Source organism: Hoplias malabaricus, chromosome 2 (genome assembly GCF_029633855.1).
Source record: "Hoplias malabaricus isolate fHopMal1 chromosome 2, fHopMal1.hap1, whole genome shotgun sequence".
NCBI lineage: Eukaryota > Metazoa > Chordata > Actinopteri > Characiformes > Erythrinidae > Hoplias > Hoplias malabaricus.
In genome coordinates, this window is record NC_089801.1 from 72,530,668 (window position 1) to 72,544,934 (window position 14,267).

At 40.3% G+C, this 14,267-nt stretch overlaps 1 protein-coding gene across 1 annotated transcript in view; it reads left to right on the forward strand.

Moving 5' to 3' along the window:
* col17a1a (collagen, type XVII, alpha 1a) overlaps nucleotides 1-14,267 on the forward strand; it is a 40,523-nt gene that overhangs the window by 22,533 nt on the left and 3,723 nt on the right. The window contains exons 16-48 of the mRNA XM_066662121.1: nucleotides 60-98; nucleotides 237-365; nucleotides 961-1,218; nucleotides 1,470-1,520; nucleotides 1,619-1,645; nucleotides 1,824-1,850; nucleotides 1,965-2,027; nucleotides 2,697-2,801; nucleotides 4,921-4,983; nucleotides 5,098-5,187; nucleotides 5,307-5,342; nucleotides 5,435-5,470; nucleotides 5,913-5,975; nucleotides 6,229-6,264; nucleotides 6,357-6,428; nucleotides 6,559-6,585; nucleotides 7,105-7,140; nucleotides 7,221-7,256; nucleotides 7,553-7,636; nucleotides 7,732-7,767; nucleotides 8,144-8,229; nucleotides 8,655-8,724; nucleotides 8,809-8,850; nucleotides 9,051-9,113; nucleotides 9,250-9,309; nucleotides 9,596-9,637; nucleotides 9,838-9,945; nucleotides 10,871-10,918; nucleotides 11,321-11,440; nucleotides 11,574-11,678; nucleotides 11,763-11,882; nucleotides 11,988-12,083; nucleotides 12,530-12,673. Of these exons, the coding sequence (XP_066518218.1) occupies nucleotides 60-98; nucleotides 237-365; nucleotides 961-1,218; nucleotides 1,470-1,520; nucleotides 1,619-1,645; nucleotides 1,824-1,850; nucleotides 1,965-2,027; nucleotides 2,697-2,801; nucleotides 4,921-4,983; nucleotides 5,098-5,187; nucleotides 5,307-5,342; nucleotides 5,435-5,470; nucleotides 5,913-5,975; nucleotides 6,229-6,264; nucleotides 6,357-6,428; nucleotides 6,559-6,585; nucleotides 7,105-7,140; nucleotides 7,221-7,256; nucleotides 7,553-7,636; nucleotides 7,732-7,767; nucleotides 8,144-8,229; nucleotides 8,655-8,724; nucleotides 8,809-8,850; nucleotides 9,051-9,113; nucleotides 9,250-9,309; nucleotides 9,596-9,637; nucleotides 9,838-9,945; nucleotides 10,871-10,918; nucleotides 11,321-11,440; nucleotides 11,574-11,678; nucleotides 11,763-11,882; nucleotides 11,988-12,083; nucleotides 12,530-12,673 (2,418 nt within the window). The remainder of the gene's footprint in view (nucleotides 1-59; nucleotides 99-236; nucleotides 366-960; nucleotides 1,219-1,469; nucleotides 1,521-1,618; nucleotides 1,646-1,823; nucleotides 1,851-1,964; nucleotides 2,028-2,696; nucleotides 2,802-4,920; nucleotides 4,984-5,097; nucleotides 5,188-5,306; nucleotides 5,343-5,434; nucleotides 5,471-5,912; nucleotides 5,976-6,228; nucleotides 6,265-6,356; nucleotides 6,429-6,558; nucleotides 6,586-7,104; nucleotides 7,141-7,220; nucleotides 7,257-7,552; nucleotides 7,637-7,731; nucleotides 7,768-8,143; nucleotides 8,230-8,654; nucleotides 8,725-8,808; nucleotides 8,851-9,050; nucleotides 9,114-9,249; nucleotides 9,310-9,595; nucleotides 9,638-9,837; nucleotides 9,946-10,870; nucleotides 10,919-11,320; nucleotides 11,441-11,573; nucleotides 11,679-11,762; nucleotides 11,883-11,987; nucleotides 12,084-12,529; nucleotides 12,674-14,267) is intronic.

Here is a 14,267-nt window from a genome sequence, read left to right on the forward strand (position 1 = left end):
AAAGATTCAAACACTGTCAGTCACTATACAATAACATCTTGAATTTTGCACTTTCACAGGTGTTAAAGCTTCAACCAAGGACAAGGCCACATACGCAGGTATGCAGCTGTGTTCTACACCTGTTACTAAAATATCATATCACGACAGCTACATTGGTAACTGATATATGTATGTGTATGTATTTTGTTTTTATGTTATAATAAGTGTTAAGAGCAGTCAATTCCTATGTATTACAGAAATCCGAAAAGATGATGGGACAGCTAATCTAGGGTTCTGTTCTTGTTGTACCTGGTGGAAGTGGCTGCTGGGATTATTGTTGGCTCTGCTCTTTTTGCTGGGACTTCTCTTCGGACTCATTGCTCTGGGTGAGACTCCTGAGAATCTCCAAAATAGTAACTTTACAGGAGAAGGAAAATATCATCTTAACTTTCAATGGAACTCACAGAAGAAAAAATTTATTCCAAATAATTGTGGAGCATTTCTATTGGTCCATTCGTCATGACATTTTTATACAGTGTAAAGGATAGCTACTGTTTGTGTTCAATTTTTTATACTTTATATAGAAATGTATACAAAATATTTTTGGATTATACAATATTTCACTTCTAACTACACACTGTGTAGATCTGCATTATTGTAAAAAGATTAAAAGCCAAAAAATATTAAAAAATTATTATTTACAAAGTGCAACATCTATCAAAGTCTTTTATAATCAGTTTTACAAGAATTTATATAACTGTTACATGGTACATGTCTGTAAATATTATTTTGGTTTATGCTGCTCAGACCAACTTGGATCTCAGATGTCTGTCATTTTTATTCTTGAATTTACATTTTTTCTTTATTTTATCTGGTTTTCTGAATACTCTAATAATGTGTGCTTGTCTTTGATGGAGTATGTTACATGTCATATGTGTTTGCACTCACCCAGACAAATATTGTGTGTGTGTGTGTGTGTAGCTGAGGAGGTGAAAGCTCTTAAGGCTCGTGTAGATGTTCTGGAGCATAGTGGCGTGGACAGTGCAGCCTCAGCTCGTACCAGTCGCTTATCTTCCTCTGTGAACATCGTGGATCCTCTGGACTCTTCATACACCTCAGGAACACGCTCAGAAAATACCATAAACCTAAGCTCTGAGCCCTCACAGCTGGACGCTGCAACTCTACATCGAACAATAAAACAGCTCATCCAGTCTGAGATTCAGTCCGACAGTGTCAGAGGTACTCACAATGTAGTTACACATGAGTTTGTTCTAGTACTTAAATACTGCGTCAAAATAAATCTATATATGTATATAATGTGTTTATAATGTGTATGTAATCTATATAAATATACACCGTATATATATTATTTTTTATCGATTGTTTTCTTAAATTATTAAATGATCATTTCACATCACAGTACATTTTTTTTTTCAAATTTACCATTGATAATTTTTGCCACATTTCCATTTATTTTTTCACACATGTAGCCACACTGGCAACCTCACTGAGAGGAGAGAGAGGGGAGCCTGGACCCAAAGGTCAGCATCTAATCGTTCAGAACACTTCAGACTCTCATATAAAGGCACGGTGAAAATCCATGTTAATTGTGACATATTTCCTCCATATTGTACCACAGGTGACCCAGGAACTCCAGGGGTTAAAGGTAACTCACACAACAAGTATGTTTAGTAAGCATTAAGTTGAACTGACCATTCGCAAAATTCTCTGATGGTTCACCTACAAAATTTCAGTTTTACATTTGTCACCGACACACTTCTTAAATTTTATGTTAAAAATGAAGAATGGTAACACTATAGCAAGTTCTCTCTCTCTTTATCCAGGTGATGCAGGCTTTCCTGGACTACCAGGTGAGAGGAGACGTATCTCCACATGTTCCAGAGCAAGAACCATTCCAAATGTTTGTAATTTTGACGAAATATTTTAATTATTTTATACAATTTTTATAAAATTTTTGTCACCAGGTCCTCCTGGTCCTCCTGGACACCCAGGACAAGAAGGCGCAAGGGGACCTAAAGGAAGTGCTGGTAAGATTCAAACATTTAGCTTTGTCCCATTACTCACATTTGCAGCCACATGCCCACTATGAGCACTTAATCTGTCCCATGCAAGTGTACATCAGGGTTTTGTCCCAAACCTGCTTCTCTTTAGGCCACAGCTGCCAGCAACATCCGCATATAGAGGTTTGCTATATACTTCAGGAAAAGACACAGGAAAAATGACATTAATGTATTGCCTTTTTAAAGTCTTATGCAAGAATACAGTGTTTTGTAAATGATTTTATACCAGCATTGTAGGCTTGTAGATACACACAATGGTTCCATTCTGGCATCACTTCTTTGGGCAAGAAATAAATACAATTTGTGTGGGAAATAAAGCTGGATGTTTAAATGACTGAAGCCAATATGTAAGATTTTATACAATGATTAAATGTATGGATATTATGTCTGGGTTATATCTTTGATGCCCCCCCCCCCCCAAATAGCAAAGAAATAACAAACTTTGCCACGCAGACACAGCAAATTCACCAGTGTTATATCAACACTATTAGTGCGAGTGTAAAAACTGAACACTCATCAGCACTCAGTGTTAATCTTATTAGTTGTTTTCCTTTTAACCAAAAAGCAATATAAAAAATTATATTGTAAAAAAACTGCTGAAAAAATGAAGGTGACAGTGGGTGTTTTTCAAACAAGGTGAGCCAGGACATGATGGCCCTCCTGGACAGAGGGGTCGTGAGGGGCCAGCAGGACCCAGAGGGGAGCCAGGACCTCCAGGAGTGGGAGAGAAAGGAGATAAAGGTAAGACCATTCTAGAGCTACTAAAGAAGCCTAATGTAACTTTAGGAGTCTTAACCAAGGACTCCTTGTTTGTACTCTGTTTGCCCAAGCTACACCCTACATTTTGTTATCCACTCTGCTGTTCTACATCTACACAAATAGCTACATATTTGTATGTTCTTCCTTTTTGCTATGATAGGCCCTACCAGTGTTCATTCATTCATTCATTGTCTGAAACAGCTTATCCAGTTCAGGGTTGTGGTGGGTCCGGAGCCTACTCGAAATCACTAGGCGCAAAGCAGGAACACACCCTGGAGGGGGCCGCCAGTCCTTCAAAGAGCGACACACACTCACACATTCACTCACACACTCACACTTACAGACACTTTTGAGTCGCCAATCCACCTATCGATGTGTGTTTTTGGACTGTGGGAGGAAACCGGAGCACCCGGAGGAAACCCACGCAGACACAGGGAGAACACACCACACTCCTCACAGACAGTCACCCGGAGGAAACCCACGCAGACACAGGGAGAACACACCACACTCCTCACAGACAGTCACCTGGAGGAAACCCACGCAGACACAGGGTGAACACACCACACTCCTCACACACAGTCACCCGAAGGAAACCCACGCAGACACAGGGAGAACACACCACACTCCTCACAGACAGTCACCCGAAGGAAACCCACGCAGACACAGGGAGAACACACCACACTCCTCACAGACAGTCACCCGGAGGAAACTCACGCAGACACAGGGAGAACACACCACACTCCTCACAGACAGTCACCTGGAGGAAACCCACGTAGACACAGGGAGAACACACCACACTCCTCACACACAGTCACCTGAAGGAAACCCACGCAGACACAGGGAGAACACACCACACTCCTCACAGACAGTCACCCGGAGGAAACCCACGCAGACACAGGGAGAACACACCACACTCCTCACAGACAGTCACCCGGAGGAAACCCACGCAGACACAGGGAGAACACACCACACTCCTCACAGACAGTCACCCGGCGGAAACCCACGCAGACACAGGGAGAACACACCACACTCCTCACAGACAGTCACCCGGAGGAAACCCACGCAGACACAGGGAGAACACACCACACTCCTCACAGACAGTCACCCGGAGGAAACCCACGCAGACACAGGGAGAACACACCACACTCCTCACAGACAGTCACCCGGCGGAAACCCACGCAGACACAGGGAGAACACACCACACTCCTCACAGACAGTCACCCGGAGGAAACCCACGCAGACACAGGGAGAACACACCACACTCCTCACAGACAGTCACCTGGAGGAAACCCACGTAGACACAGGGAGAACACACCACACTCCTCACACACAGTCACCTGAAGGAAACCCACGCAGACACAGGGAGAACACACCACACTCCTCACACAAAGTCACCCGAAGGAAACCCACGCAGACACAGGGAGAACACACCACACTCCTCACAGACAGTCACCCGGAGGAAACCCACGCAGACACAGGGAGAACACACCACATTCCTCACAGACAGTCACCTGGAGGAAACCCACGTAGACACAGGGAGAACACACCACACTCCTCACACACAGTCACCTGAAGGAAACCCACGCAGACACAGGGAGAACACACCACACTCCTCACACAAAGTCACCCGAAGGAAACCCACGCAGACACAGAGAGAACACACCACACTCCTCACAGACAGTCACCCGGAGGAAACCCACGAAGACACAGGGAGAACACACCACACTCCTCACAGACAGTCACCTGGAGGAAACCCACGTAGACACAGGGAGAACACACCACACTCCTCACACACAGTCACCTGAAGGAAACCCACGCAGACACAGGGAGAACACACCACACTCCTCACACAAAGTCACCCGAAGGAAACCCACGCAGACACAGGGAGAACACACCACACTCCTCACAGACAGTCACCCGGAGGAAACCCACGCAGACACAGGGAGAACACACCACACTCCTCACAGACAGTCACCCGGAGGAAACCCACACAGACACAGGGAGAACACCCTACCAGTGTTAAACTGTGTTATTTAACAAACCGCTGTTATTTCTGTTGCGGCTGTTATTTTCTTCTTCTTCTAATAATCTTCTTCTTTAGGGTCCGGTGGAGATCCTGGAGCTCCTGGGCCTGCAGGACCACCTGGCCCTATGGGTCCCAGAGGTACGACAACTGTAACTAAATACATGTTTGAAAATGTTTCTAAGGAAGTATATTCTTATTTTTCTTATTGTGTTCCTGAAGAAACTGAGCTGTAACATGTAAACTGTCATTCAGGTGAGGCTGGTGCTCCAGGCACTTCAGGACTTCCAGGGACTCCTGGACCTCAGGGTTTCCGTGGAGATGCAGGTGACCCTGGATCAAAGGGTAAGTTTACATTTGAATGTGGATACATATTTATACAATAAGGACACGTTTGTAGTTCATAAATGTTACAGAAGGATTTACTGTAGTTACTGATATTTTCATTTCCATTAATTTTACAGGAGAGAGAGGACCTGCAGGACCTCCTGGAGCTAAAGGTCAGCCCAAATCTGAGAAGACTTTTTAAAATGTTTAATAATGCTTCTCAATAATGATATACATATTTGTTCTTTCTCATCTTTTCCAATAGGTGATCAAGGCGAGAAAGGACCTCGTGGTGCTACTGGTAAGTGATCGTACGTACTTGCTGATGATAATATAAGATAAAAACAACAAATTGTTATGTCTAGACTGGACAAAAGTAAATTGTTGAATAAAGAAGTGGGCAAGGAATTCATTTTTCACTCAGTTACATGTTAGACATTAACATTTAGTTACTGATTCCTTGTTAGATGTAAAGCACCTCATTGAACTGGCTTGTAACTCACTCACTCACTTACTCACTCACCTTTAACGAAATACTTTGCAATTCATTGTTTTGCACCAGTCACACAGTGTCCGTGCATGTGTTTGATGTTACAGGATTCATGCTGCTTTGTGTTTGGCCACAATTGACTGCCACATAAGAGTAGAATAGAGCTGTACAAAGTTTAGTTTCTTTGGTGATGGATGCTGGATGTATTATTTTGCTGCATTAGTCATAGTTTGCAACATCGCTGTGTTTGCAGGAGAGCCAGGACAGCCAGGACCTGCAGGATCAGCTGGAGAGAAAGGAGCTAAAGGATCAGCAGGTGGGTTTTAGGGAAAAATGGGATGTGTTTTCATAATAGAATGTAATGGGATACTAAAATGTAACTATATATAATGCCAAAAAATAGACGTAAATAGCTGATAAAATAGTTATAATTAAAGGTAGTTCAGCAAACTTTCAACTGCTCAACTGCGACGTAACTAGAACTGTGTACAGTATATAACTGTATATATATATTATTTGTTTTTATTATGTTTATTTAATATATAGATATTATTTATCTAATTTTGTAGGTCCCCCTGGGCCAGATGGTGAAAAAGGAACACGAGGTATGTTTAAATTGCTTTGAAACTGCACTTCGTTTACTTGTTAATTTTGCCCAGGTTTCTAATATGGCCTTTTTTTTTGTGTTACATTTCAGGAGACCAAGGACCAATTGGGTTGCCAGGTCCACGTGGACCACCTGGAGCGCAAGGAGATGCAGGAACCCCAGGTACTGAGTCTGGACCAAATTTTAAATCAACTCATGCCAATTACTGCCAAACTAATGAGTTCATACATTATTGTAAATGACAAGTTCATCCGCTGGTTCACATCTCACTATTTAAATGGACTTTTTTCAGGATCTCCAGGGCTTCAAGGACCACCAGGTAGGTTTGAGTTTACCCCACCAGCTTAGAATATTAAGCTAATAAACCTTGGTATAATCTTTTGAAGGTGGCGCTAAAGATACATGCTACTATCACTATAAAAATACACACAAGCCTGTCTTTATTTCTGGATGCATATTAATTGTTTCTGAACAAGCACACTCACACATTCAGAAGTACATGTGATTACTAGGTTTGATTCCCTCCCACCGGACGTTAGGACTGCATACAGTCATTAGCCTGCTCCCTCGATTTATGTATCTCTTTAATTAGCTTGCTTCAATTAGTTTTGTTTGTACATGTTGCCTTGCTGTGATTTTTCTTTGCTTAACCGTAGCTAACCCTAGCTATGTATATTCTTACTTGAATAAATGAATGGAAGACATAAAAGAACAGAATAAGTCAATAAAGCATTATAGCAGTGAGATTTACTATTAGATCTACTGTATTTTCAGTGAGCTGTGGGGCATTTTGTATGCAGCATATTTCATTATATTTCATTTACATTCCTGTTTGTAGGATTACCAGGAACACCAGGTCAGCCTGGAGCTAAAGGTACCAACCTCTTCCTCTTCCGAGTTATGTCATCTCATGTTATTATATCTATATTAACATGTACATGTTTGTTTATTCAGGTGAGCCAGGTGAACCAGGAAGAGTTATCGCTGCTGGTGAGTAGTTTGCCGACCTTAGTCCTGATCTTAGAAATCATTTCAAAAGACCGTTCACTGAAAAGTTCAAATTGTATCTAAGGAGCAGCTCAATAACACGTTCTAACACATGGTTAATGGAACTGTGGGAGATTAGCATGCCATTATTAACCTAATGCTTACAAGTGTCTATACATAAACATAAATGTTAGCAATACTTTCATCTGAGATTTACCTTTAAAGAGCAATTTTTAGAACCAAAAAGTAGTTAAAGAATTGTTTTTTTTTTTTGGTCCCTGAATGACCTTCTTTGACAGGCCATGCTTCCAACACTGTGGCCATTCCTGGACCACCTGGACCTGCTGGATCTCCGGGCCCTGCTGGACCACCTGGACTGTCAGGTCGGCCATCTTACTGACTAAGAATGAATTGCTAAATTATTGACAAGTTATATTCATGTGTGCTTTCTTGTTAAAGATATCTTCTCTCTTCTCAGGTCCTATTGGTCCTGCTGGTCTTCCTGGAGCACCAGGTGAGATGGTACATTTTATCCATTCAAAGAATCACATTGAAGGCCCTTTGCATTTTACACATTATTTTTGCAAGTGAGTGAATAAATGTATTCACAAATAAGATGAGTCCCTTTAAGCATAAAGTCTGGAAAATACATTCAGCTTTTAAAATGACTTTTAGCAGAATAAAGGCACACAATAAGAAATGTTTTGTTATATTTATCTTTATCTTATCTTCATATAGATAAATACTGCCTACTGGTTGATGCTTACATGTGTCAAATAATTTCATTTGTTTTTAATCTACTGTAGGACACTAGCACACTGGGATAATATGTGTTTTTAAACAGTAGAGTTCTGTGAATGCTTCTTTTCACTGACAGCTCTTTTACACAGGGCCAAAGGGTGATAGAGGTGACAAGGGACAAGATGGAGAGCCAGGCATCTCTGTGAAAACTTTTGAAACAACCAAGTCTGAGAGTATGGCTTTACTTTTTTTTAAAAAATTCTGTTTAATGCCATGGCTGGATTACATTATGTGTCGCTCTTCAATGAAAAAATGCCAAAAATAGTAACTTTACAGGAGAAGGATACAGCCTTCTTAACTTTCAGTGGAAGTCAATGTAAAATTATTTTAATCCAAGTCATTTTGGAGCATTTCTATTGGTTCATTCATCATGACCTTTTCACACAATGTGGAGGACAGCAGCTGTGTTCAAATGATGTTGTAAACTAAAATTTGACAAAAATGAAGATACGTGTTTTTCACTTTTATACAGGATTATCCACAAATACAAATAAACAAATAATTAACAATGAAAAAAACGGTGAAAACATTTACACGTACATATGCTTTTGAGGCAGATATGCTTTTTACAGGTATTTATAATGTTATCTGTAATCTCACACAGGACCAGTAGCTGGCCCCCCTGGTCCTCCTGGACCCCCTGGACCACCCGGAGAGCCAGGAAAACCTGGTAAATTTGGATTTTTTTCTGTTACAAAAAGCTAAAAATATAAAATGTAACTCTAAATGAATGTAGTTTTATTTTTTTCTAAAGGTGAAGGAAAAGCAGGGCCACCAGGACCTCCTGGAGAGCCAGGTATGGTATTGGTTGATTTTGTAGTATTTATTGCGCATCAACTGAGTAAATTCTAAACAAAATTGATTCATATTGTAGCATAATGATACTACTATAATATATGCTAAATATGTCCACTGTCAATAATGTAATATGTTTTTTTTCTGCCTTCATGTGTTTGTTTTTTGTTTCATCTCCATCACCTTTTTTTTCTGGTTCAGGTGTTGGTCAGCCTGGTCCACCTGGAGCTAAAGGTGAACCTGGAACTTTTGTACCCAGCTCAGGTAGATGATTTCCAAACACTTTGTTTATCTCTGCTGTATTCAAATTCCCATCATTTTAGACCCTGTATTTCCTTTAAAAATACATTCACAACAAATCAGCTTGGTCATAAAAGCGCTGTTTTTAATCATTCTATAGAAACCTTCTTTGCTGGACCACCAGGACCCGCTGGACCTCCTGGAGCTCCTGGACCTCAAGGTAGAATATAATTCATATGTGAAATATAAAATTTTTTTGCACACAAATCTTCACTTTCGTCTAACAACAGTCAGTGGATATTCACCAAAGAAATTTCAATTCATTTGAAATGATCAGACTATAAATAAAACTTAATTAATAAGGATTCCTTAATTCTAATTGATGCTTTTGCTCTCTCATAATTTTAAAAGATTCCCAAGTACTGATTCCCTGTTATTAAAAATCATGATTTATCCTTTTTTATATGTTTATATTGTTTTTTTTCCCTATTTTGTTTCTTCTTTAGGAGAACCGGGTCATCCTGGACTACCAGGAGAACCTGGAATTGGTAAGAAATCTAAACTGATCTCTTTATCATTGACCCTTTAACAGTATTTTCGGATTATAGAGTGTTAAAAATACTCCTACTCAATGCAAAGTAAATCTGATTCAAACTATAGACATTTACACTTAAATAATTTTAATAGGTCAATTCAACTCATATATTAATTCCTGTCTTTTTTTGTTGTTGTTGTTTTGTTAAATCAGGTGCCCCAGGACCAATTGGTCCCCCAGGTTCAAGAGGAAGTCCAGGTCCTGAGGGTCCACCAGGCCCACAAGGACCTTTGGGACCACCAGGATCTGAAGGGCCAAAAGGTGTGCTAAAACTCATATCAGGTGGAAGGTTATTTTAATTATTATAAAATATTATTTTTAATAACTATATTATTAGAAAATAGATCATATGAGTTAAGTTGATTTTTAAAAATATTTCTAATTTGAGAACATCATTAGTGGAGCAGCAGGTAGTGTCTCTGTCACAGCTCCAGGGTCCTGGAGGTTGTGGGTTTGAGTCCTGCTCCGGGCTATTGTCTCTGAGGAGTGTGGTGTGTTCTCCCTGTGTCCGCGTGGGTTTCCTCTTGGTGACTGTCTCTGAGGAGTGTGGTGTGTTCTCCCTGTGTCCGCGTGGGTTTCCTCCGGGTGACTGTCTGTGAGGAGTGTGGTGTGTTCTCTCTGTGTCCGCGTGGGTTTCCTCCGGGTGACTGTCTGTGAGGAGTGTGGTGTGTTCTATCTGTGTCTGTGTGGGTTTCCTCCGGGTGACTGTCTGTGAGGAGTGTGGTGTGTTCTCCCTGTGTCTGCGTGGGTTTCCTCCGGGTGACTGTCTGTGAGGAGTGTAGTGTATTCTCCCTGTGTCTGCGTGGGTTTCCTCCGGGTGACTGTCTGTGAGGAGTGTGGTGTGTTCTCCCTGTGTCTGTGTGGGTTTCCTCCGGGTGACTGTCTGTGAGGAGTGTGGTGTGTTCTCCCTGTGTCTGTGTGGGTTTCCTCCGGGTGCTCCGGTCTCCTCCCACGTGCCAGAAACACACGTTGGTAGGTGGATTGGAGACTCAAAAGTGTCCGTAGGTGTGAGTGTGTGTCACCCTGTGAAGGACTGGCTAAATATAACATTATTGATGTTGGCTTTTCAGTAAAACTGTTATTTGTAGAAATGATTGAAAATACTGATACTGAGCTCCCCAGGTGTTATTCTAAATTTTAATTGTCAATAATTTCAGTAATGGATTTTATAATTTGTTCATTTTAGGTGATGCTGGTGTCCCAGGAGCCCCTGGAATTCCAGGATATTCTTATGGTGAGAAGGAATGACTGTTGTTGCTGATTTGTGTAAAAATGCGTAAAATAAAATGATATCTTAGGAAGTGACATCATCTAATCAATATAGTTAATATATATCTTATGAGTTAGCTGTAAGTATATTAAGAATTATTTTAAGTAATTATAGATATTGTATTTGCTGGTGATTTTTTAAGTTGAAAATGTCTAATGCCACTGGAAGATTTTTGACCTGTTTCAAGAAATAATGACCACAGTTTCTTCATTTAAATTGGGCTTAAAACCAGCAAAACTACTTTATAATTACAAAAAACGAATAAACGTGTCTTGAAATAGCATGAATACACTTATAATCACATTATCAGAAATATTACAGAGATGGACTAGCAGTAAATGATTTATTCCTCACCCCTGTTCTAAGGCGGTGGTAGAAGTGCACCTGGACCACCAGGTCCCCCTGGGCCCCCTGGACCTCCTGGACCTCCTGGTGATGGCTCTAGTTCTCCAGATGTTGCACACCAGCTTTCTGACATCCTCAGGAGTGAGTATTTTCAAAAACACTTGGGGACCTGTTGGTTCTGGTACAGTGTTTTTTAAATTACATTTATTAACCCTATGGAACTCAAAAGCTTTAAGAGTTTAATCACTGATGTTTCTCTGGTTTTTTTGTGAAGATGATGGGATTAGAGAATACTTGGCTGGTCCTCCTGGACCACCGGGTCCACCTGGAAGTGTCTCTGATGATGACTTGGCTGAGCGTGTTATCAGTTACATCCAAAGTAAGCTTTCAGAACTAGATTATTATACCATTCTTACTAGTGCTTGGCATGATCACATTTTTTTTTTTTCCGTGTGCGAAACAGGAGAGGAAGTGAGGCGGTATCTTGTTGGCCCCCCGGGACCACCTGGAGCTCCAGGTATTCCTGGAGGTTATGGGTTTAACACTCAGGAAGTGGCTGGAAGAATCCTCAATCTAATGAATGGTAAACTCTGAAGATACTTCTTTTCCTAAACGAAATTAGAGTGATAATTGTTCGCTCAAAATGAATGCATAGACTAAAAAAGACTAAAAGCTTTTGTGTTTTAAGAGCAGGGTATGCTTAGGCAAACAGGACCCCCCGGTCCACCTGGTCCTCCTGGACTTCCTGGACCAACTTATGGTGATCTCTCTCTTCTTCTACAAAGTAAGAGAAAATAGTATTATTTTGCACTACAACTCCATGAGTCCCTGCAACCCCATGCTCTTTTACAGACAGTGTACTCTAGATATTTAAAGCATGTGCTTCAGCATTGACTAGGGCTAGTGTTAGTTACGGTAGCCTTTAATCATAGTTGATAAAGTTTACATTAACATTGCAGGCATTGTTTCATCTCAAACATTCTGATGAACACTGAAACCCTCCTGCAGTGCTATAGTGCCCTCCTGCTGAGAATCTTTAGCCATTATTTTACTGCAGAATTAAATATGTGAATATACTCAGAAGTTTTATGGCATGTAAATATAATTGTTCGATGTTAGATAAAACTGATTACTTCCAGATGAATTGAAAGCCAGTTATTGACTGTCAAACCAGAACACATTTTTTATGTTAATTTTAAAGTGTGAAATATATTTTAATCTTCTCTGAAGACTCGGAATACAGAGGTCTCATTGGACCACCAGGACCCCCTGGCCCTCCTGGCTCTCCTGGCTTCCCAGGATCTCCTGGACCACCAGGCCCAGTTCCTTATACTGGCACTTTTGGTTTGGAAGACATTCAGAGATACATGGAGAGTAAGCAGCATTTGTGTTGGTTTTCTTCTTTATTTAAAGACTTACTTTGTTCCCACTATTTAGTAATTTATTTCCTCAATTTAATAATTTGTTCCCTCAATTAAATAATCCTTGTCACTCAGACACGATAGAGGTTATGAGTTAGGGCAGGTGGTGGATCTCTCCTGTTCATTCTTTATTTACCTGTTACAACCACTTTTTTATAGACTAAAACATATGTAAAGGTAGAGGAGAGAGTGAATATAAGCATAATTTTGAATCAGTCAGACTCCAGTAGTTTTTAGTTGAGCATGTTTGGCACGTCGCACATTCAGCTGGAGGTGGGACGGTGAGCTCCTGTTGTTCATGCACACAGCCACAGCCAAAGTCATGTTTTATTCTCAAATTAATCAGTAACATCCAATTGATCTGTTATTGCCAATTCTTCCAAGAATTAATGTTTTAAAAATGCACAAAACCATAAAAAACAAGATTGTTGTGTACAGAATTACGGCCGTCTGGTGCCAGACACATACAGACAAGATAAAGGTGACATACGAAAGCTAGAACTGTCCTCTTTCCATTGGATTGGAACCTAACAGGGCTCTTACAGACAGAAGGCTCAACCCAAGCATATCAAATCATGCGCTACCTAATGTCGGCCACAAGAGGACGCCCTAAGCTTTTATTTGACACCGCATTCACGGTAATGGAGCATTGTGTGACATAATTTTTGACACTATTTATGACCCTAATTATTTACATACATTATACTACTTTGTTAGAAAGAGGAAACTTCCAGTTTTCATATAATTTCGTAGCTATCTTATACAATATACAATTTATGAAGTGGAGAATATGAAGAATGCCAGTCTGGAACCACCAGTGATTCCAAGGAGTTGTTTCTCGTGCTCGGCTTGTTTACGGCTCACAAAAACAAAATGGCGGCTGCTCCTGTGCCTCAGGCTGCCTGGACTTTTATTGTTAAAAAGGCTGTTTATTTTTTAATAAACACAAATCAAGAATTAAATTACCTTTATTTCATAGGTTAGGCTTTGCTTTAGACAACACAGAACAAAGTAAATAAGTATAAACCTACACCTATGCAATAGGCTAAATTAATCGGATAATTACAAATAAAGAGTCCCACCTCCTGCTGAAAGCGTGCAGCGCCAAACTCACACAGCTAAAAATCCACCAGATTCAGAGTTATGACTTCATTCAATCATCGTTTATCTGGGCTATTAATGTTTTAGTCGATAAAAATGTGGTTGTAACGTGCAAATAAGGAATGAACACGAGAAATCATGCCAGCCTGAAATGTTTTTAAGTTTAGGGAACAAATTATTAAAATAAAGGAACGCATTACTAAATTGAGAAAACAAATTATGCAACTGAGGAAAGGAGGGAAGTCTCCATATAATATGTTTCCACCATAAGACCTTAGGGGCTCTGTATCTTTGAATGACAGGCATTGTACACTGTAAAAAAAAAATCCACCAGCTTCAAATTAAAAACATAAGTTCAAAAGCTGCCTTAAAATATTAAGTTAAATCCAATTAGAATGATTTTAAGTCAAGTTTGGCATTGAATTACTTTCTGCAAGTTGATTTAT